The sequence below is a fragment of the Myotis lucifugus genome, unplaced genomic scaffold, assembly GCF_000147115.1.
Source record: "Myotis lucifugus unplaced genomic scaffold, Myoluc2.0 scaffold_273, whole genome shotgun sequence".
Taxonomy (NCBI): Eukaryota; Metazoa; Chordata; class Mammalia; order Chiroptera; family Vespertilionidae; genus Myotis; species Myotis lucifugus.
In genome coordinates, this window is record NW_005871321.1 from 1 (window position 1) to 5,601 (window position 5,601).

Consider the following 5,601-nt stretch of genomic DNA (forward strand, 5'->3'; position numbering starts at 1 on the left):
AGGGCCCTGAAGTTGTCGCTGGGCCAGATGGGCTTCCAGGCAGGGATGGTCGACCGGGACAGCAGGTGAGCAGGACTTGGGCATCTCCATTTGAGATGAGGTGTGTGTATGGGGGGTGCGGGGGGGAATGCTGCCATAGGCCATGGCCATGGAGCAGGAGGAGCAGGGCAGAACCCACATACCCAGAAGTTCCCCGTGTGAGCGATGGCCTCATCCCTGGAGACCTGGGAGTGTGGCCCTCCTGACATCTCTCCTCCAGGCCAGCACCCAGAAGGCATCCCCTGCCCAGTGGATGAGCTTCTGGCCTTTAAGATCCCTCCCCTTCCCTATGCTGAAGTCCTCAGTTCCTCTAGCCCTCTGGTCCAGCCATGTTCACACAGAGGGGGTGTGACCTCCATGCTGGAGTTTGACCTCCCTGCCTCCATCCAGCTCCCCCTCGAGTCCCCCCAGGCTTTGAGCCACCCCGCCTCCTCGGCTGCCTCTCCTGAAACATGAGGGATCTTCCTTGCCCTCTTTCTTTCCAGGGGGAGCAAGGAGCTGATGGGACTCCTGGCCCCATGGGTCCTGCTGGGAAGAGAGGAAACCCAGGTGTGGCCGGCTTGCCTGGAGCACAGGGACCCCCAGGATTCAAGGTCAGGCACTTACTAACATACTTATCTCCCTTCACCCTTTCTGCCGTGGTTCTAACTATAACGATTTGACTATAATGCCGACATGGGCACCCATGTCCCAGGGCCTGGGTGAGAATGGAGCGCACATTGCCGACCTTTCCCAGGGGCTCCTGTCCGAGCTTCCACCTAACCTAAAGGGTAGTGTGTTCAGGCAGCTATAAACACTGCCCTCTCCCTGGCCCTGGTCCTTTAACTCAGCGGTTCTCAACCTGTGGGTCGCAACCCCTTTGAGGGTTGAACGACCCTTTCACAGGGGTCGCCTAAGACCATCAGAAAACACATATATAATTACATATTGTTTTTGTGATTAATCACTATGCTTTAATTATGTTCCATTTGTAACAATGAAAATACATCCTGCATATCAGATATTTACATTACAATTCATAACAGTAGCAAAATTACAGTGATGAAGTAGCAACGAAAATAATTTTATGGTTGGGGGTCACCACAACATGAGGAACTGTATTGAAGGGTCGCGGCATAGGAAGGTTGAGAACCACTGCTTTCACTGGTTGTTGAGCTGTCCATGGGCGCCCTCTTGTGGGCCTTTGTAGAACAATCGATGTTGTTTGCCACTGGGACCCTCCCCTAAGGCATCTTTTTAAAGAGCTTCCTTAAGGGATTGGGGGGGCGTTGGGGGGGAGGAGCCGTGAGTCAGTATGAGCCCAGGGCTAGATAGGAAGGAAGATTGCGATGAGTGAGTCAGGCATGGCTCTCACCCTTCCTGAGCTCAAGGTTTAGTTGGGGAGAGAGGACAGCAGGCAGGGGGAGTGGGGCCTTGGCCCAGGGAGGGTTTAAAGGAGAGGAGGGAGGTGGTTTTCAGGCAGGAGGAGCAGGGTGAGTGCAGGTGTGCGGGTGGGACCTGCATGGTCTGTTGGGAAGAAACAATAAAGAGGAGAGGCCGTGTGGAGAGTGAGGGGAGCGCCAGAGTCAAGAGGCGGACTTTCCCCTTAAGGAGGCTGGAGTTCTGAGGCCCCGCCCGCCCGGCCACAGGTGAGCCCCACCGTTCTGAGGTCTCAGCTGACCCTGTGGAGTCACTGTGCTGTCTCCTAGGTTCCCCTTCCCCTCCCCCGGAACCACCTGGAACCGTTTCCCCCTGTGACTGCTCATTTTGGTCTGTTTCCTAAAGGGTGAAAGCGGACTACCTGGGCAGCTGGGTCCCCCCGGAAAGCGGGGGACAGAGGGCGGAACAGGTCTTCCTGGGAACCAGGGGGAGCCTGGATCCAAAGGCCAGCCGGTGAGTGAACCCCAGGAAATACACATGTTCGCTCGCTCACCTGCACACACAAATACTGACGCTCACACGTGCACACACACAGACCCAGAAGCCACCTGCCTGCTCTGTGACAGGGCAGAGCAGCACGCTCTCTGGTCCCAGCTGCCACTCTCCTCCCCTGAGCGGAGGGGGTGGGAGGAGGCTGAGAGATGAGATCTGAGTGGTCCCTTCAGAATGAGGAGAGATGGATCACAACCAGATAAAAAGCCTAACATCCAGGAAAGAAATTGAATCTGTCATTTAAAAGCTTCCCTCAAAGAAAACCCTGAACTCAAGTGACTTCACTGGTGAGTTCTAGTAAACATTTATGGAAGAGATGATACCAAGTCTGCATAAACTCTTCCCAAAAGAGGAATACTTCCCAGTGCATTCTGGGAGGCTAACGTTACCCTGATGTCAGACAAGAAATTACAAAGAAAGAAAACTATGCACCAACATACCTCATAAATAGATATAAAAATTCTCAATACAATTAAAAAACTTTTATTAAGTATTTTTAGGGAGAGCGTGAGAGTGACATTGATTTATGGTTCCACTTATTTATGCATTCATTGGTTGATTCTTATATGTGGCCTGACTAGTGATCAAACCTGCAACTTAGGCCACCCAGCCCGGGCATCTCAATACAATTGTAGAGAAGTGAATCTAAGAATATATAAAAAGAATAGTGCACGATCCATAAAAGGAAATTTTATCAATTTGATTTCATTAAAACTTTTGCCCCTCAACGGGTACTATTTAGAGAACAAACAGGCCATGTACTAAGAGGAGCACAAATCATATGTCTGATAAAGGATTTATACCTCGAATATATAAAGAACTCTCAAAACTCAATAAAACGGAAAGAAGCAGCTCAATTAAAAAGCTGGGCAAAATATTTGAATACGCATATCAAAAGAGATACGCATATGGCAAAAAAGTACCTATGGAAAAAAAGATCAATATTATTAATCAGGCAAATGCTCGTTAAAACCACAATGAGATGCTACTACACACCTGTGAGAATGGTGAACATTTTAAAAGACTGACCATGCCAAGTGGTGGCAAGGATGTGGAGCAACTGGAACTCTCATCGAAATGTAAATGGGGAAAACGGCTTTGGGAAACAGTTGGGCAATCTCTTCAAAAGCTAAGCAGACACCTACCATCTACTCCAGGCCTCTGGAATCGTTCCCACCTGACCTGGAGCCGGTGCATTCCCCAACATAATGGCTGTGTGACTTTGAACCAAGTTCTTGCCTCTCTGAGCCAGGCTGGTGTGGGACATGCATGTATGACGGTGCACGCACAGTGCCTGGCACAGAGCAGGCCCCCAGCTACTGGGGTCCTTTTAGGGGATCATTCCTTGTATGGGAATGGCGTGTGGGTCCTTTCGTTCTCTTCCTGGAAGGCCTGGGACAGGAGATGCTGAGTGTTCTGGAGAGTTCCTCGTGGAATCCCTGAGCTGGCCTCCGCTTTCTCATCTGACAGAGGGCACAGGCTCTTTCCCCCCGGGAACCCAGATTGACCTGGTTCCCTGTTTGTGAACTGTTCATACGCATCGGGTCATCTCACGATAGAGTGGCTGATGTCCCTGGGGAAAGGCAGGCCCAGGGGCCCCGGGTGACTGGCTAGGCACCCTTGTCCTGGCCCCACTCACGCCATCTCATCCTGTTCTCCCCACAGGGTGACTCTGGCCAGATGGGCTTCCCAGGAATGGCTGGCCTCTTCGGACCCAAGGTACAGATCCCACTCCACCCTGTTCCTGTTGGGGTCCCGTCCATCTACCTACTCGTTCATTTATTCTGTCAACAAGCTTTTCTCGAGCACTTACACGGCCAGAACCACGCACGCACATCTTGTCCCAGGGACTCACATCCCAGCCAACCTGGGTTCTGAGCCCAGTTCCACCATTTACCAGCTGTGTACCTCAGGCCAGTCACTGGGTCTCTCCAAGCCTCAGTTTCCTCATCTGAAAAATGGGCATAATAACAGTAGAGAGTTGTTGTAATAAGTAAGACCAGAGACATACACCACACAGCCCCGAGCCTGCACACCGGTACCTGCTTCATAATTGTGAACTTTGTTACTTTGACAGAGAGGCCAAAGGGCCAGACCCCAGGGGTTGGGGAAGCTGTTGGGGCCCCTGAGTGGCCACTGGACACACAGATTTCTTCTTTCTCCCGCAGGCCCCCCTGGAGACATCGGCTTCAAAGGCATCCAGGGGCCTCGGGGGCCTCCTGGCTTGATGGTGAGTCCCCTCCCTCTCTGTCCCAGCAGGGGTAGTGGCCCCAGGTCTAAGGCTGGCCAGCCATCAGCTGGGCTCCTTCAGTCTTAAGCCCCTCTGCCCACATCTTCCTTTCCACTTCCGCACCTTTACCTATGCTGTTCCTGCCAGCTGGGCTGCCACCCTCCCCGCTTTCACCCGCTCCCCTCACCCCACTCTTGTAGCCCACCCCAAGGAACATGTGGGGCGGGCTCAGGAGGTGCATGGCCTGGCCTTTGTCAAGGAAGTCTCCATTCTGTTCCCTTGGGACACGCACAGTGCCCTTTACCCTCCTGTCGTGTGACTATTCCCCGGTCCCTGGGACAAGGACACACAAGCCTTTCTCTCTCTTTAGGGAAAAGAAGGCATCATCGGGCCCCTTGGGATCTTGGGACCTTCAGGACGCCCGGTATGTGCAGGAGGTTGGCCAAAGATTGCTGGTTCCCCTTGCCTTCCTGCTTCCAGATGGTCTCTGTTACCCGGGGCTAGGTTGGGCCTCAGTTTCCCCATCTGGGAAATGGGGCTTCCCTCTGAGCCCTCTCTCATGGGGCCATTGTTTATTGCAGGGTCCGAAGGGCGACAAAGGCAGCCAAGGGAACATGGTGAGTGGATGGGCTGGGGGCCGGGCTACAGGGATGGGGGCGGGGAGATCTCCAGGGATGTGAGCACGGTTCAGCCAGGTCTCCTAACTCTCTCTCCCGCTTCTCTCTCCATCCAGGGATTGCAAGGTCCGAGGGTGAGTGGGCTGGGGTGTGCGGGCCGCTGGGTGGGGGAGTGGGACTGGGCAGGCACTCTGGGTTCCTGGGCCCCAGTCATCCCATCTGTACCCATCGGTGCCAGGGTCACCATTGTCCCTGGGTCTTAGGTCGGCTCCAGGAGCCCTGGGTGGGGAAAGATGGAAGGCATTTGACCAGGGCCTCACTGTTCTCCTCTTCCTCCAGGGTCCTCCCGGCCCCAGAGGGCGACCAGGCCCACCGGTAGGTAACTGCGTGCTCGGTGCCGGGGGTGGGGTTCCTTTGAAGGAGACCCAAGGATTTGGTGGCAGGCGCTTGTCTTGGTTCTGACTTCGTAAGACTCAGAGCTTCTTGTACTGCACAGACTCTAGGGGAGAACAGACTAGCCCGGTGGGGCCAGGCCTCCAGGGGAGTGTAGACCAGCCCGGTGGGGCCAGGCCTCCAGGGGAGTGTAGACCAGCCCTGTGGGGCCAGGCCTCCGGGGGAGTGTAGACCAGCCCGGTGGGGCCAGGCCTCCGGGGGAGTGTAGACCAGCCTGGTGGGGCCAGGCCTCCGGGGGAGTGTAGACCAGCCGGTGGGGCCGGCCTCCGGGGGAGAATAGACCAGCCCGGTGGGGCCGGCCTCCAGGGGAGTGTAGACCAGCCCTGTGGGGCCAGGCCTCCAGGGGAGTGT

The 5,601-nt window shown here is 54.8% G+C and overlaps 1 protein-coding gene across 1 annotated transcript in view; it reads left to right on the forward strand.

Annotated features, from left to right (window-relative positions):
* The first annotated feature begins 12 nt into the window (after nt 1-12).
* The window catches only part of LOC102420267 (collagen alpha-1(XXVII) chain-like), a 16,427-nt gene continuing 10,838 nt past the window's right edge, over nt 13-5,601 (forward strand). Inside the window, exons 1-9 of the mRNA XM_023763052.1 lie at nt 13-65; nt 525-632; nt 1,804-1,911; nt 3,616-3,670; nt 4,119-4,180; nt 4,551-4,604; nt 4,762-4,797; nt 4,914-4,931; nt 5,137-5,172. Coding sequence (XP_023618820.1) covers nt 558-632; nt 1,804-1,911; nt 3,616-3,670; nt 4,119-4,180; nt 4,551-4,604; nt 4,762-4,797; nt 4,914-4,931; nt 5,137-5,172 — 444 coding nt within the window. The 5' untranslated portion in view covers nt 13-65; nt 525-557. The remainder of the gene's footprint in view (nt 66-524; nt 633-1,803; nt 1,912-3,615; nt 3,671-4,118; nt 4,181-4,550; nt 4,605-4,761; nt 4,798-4,913; nt 4,932-5,136; nt 5,173-5,601) is intronic.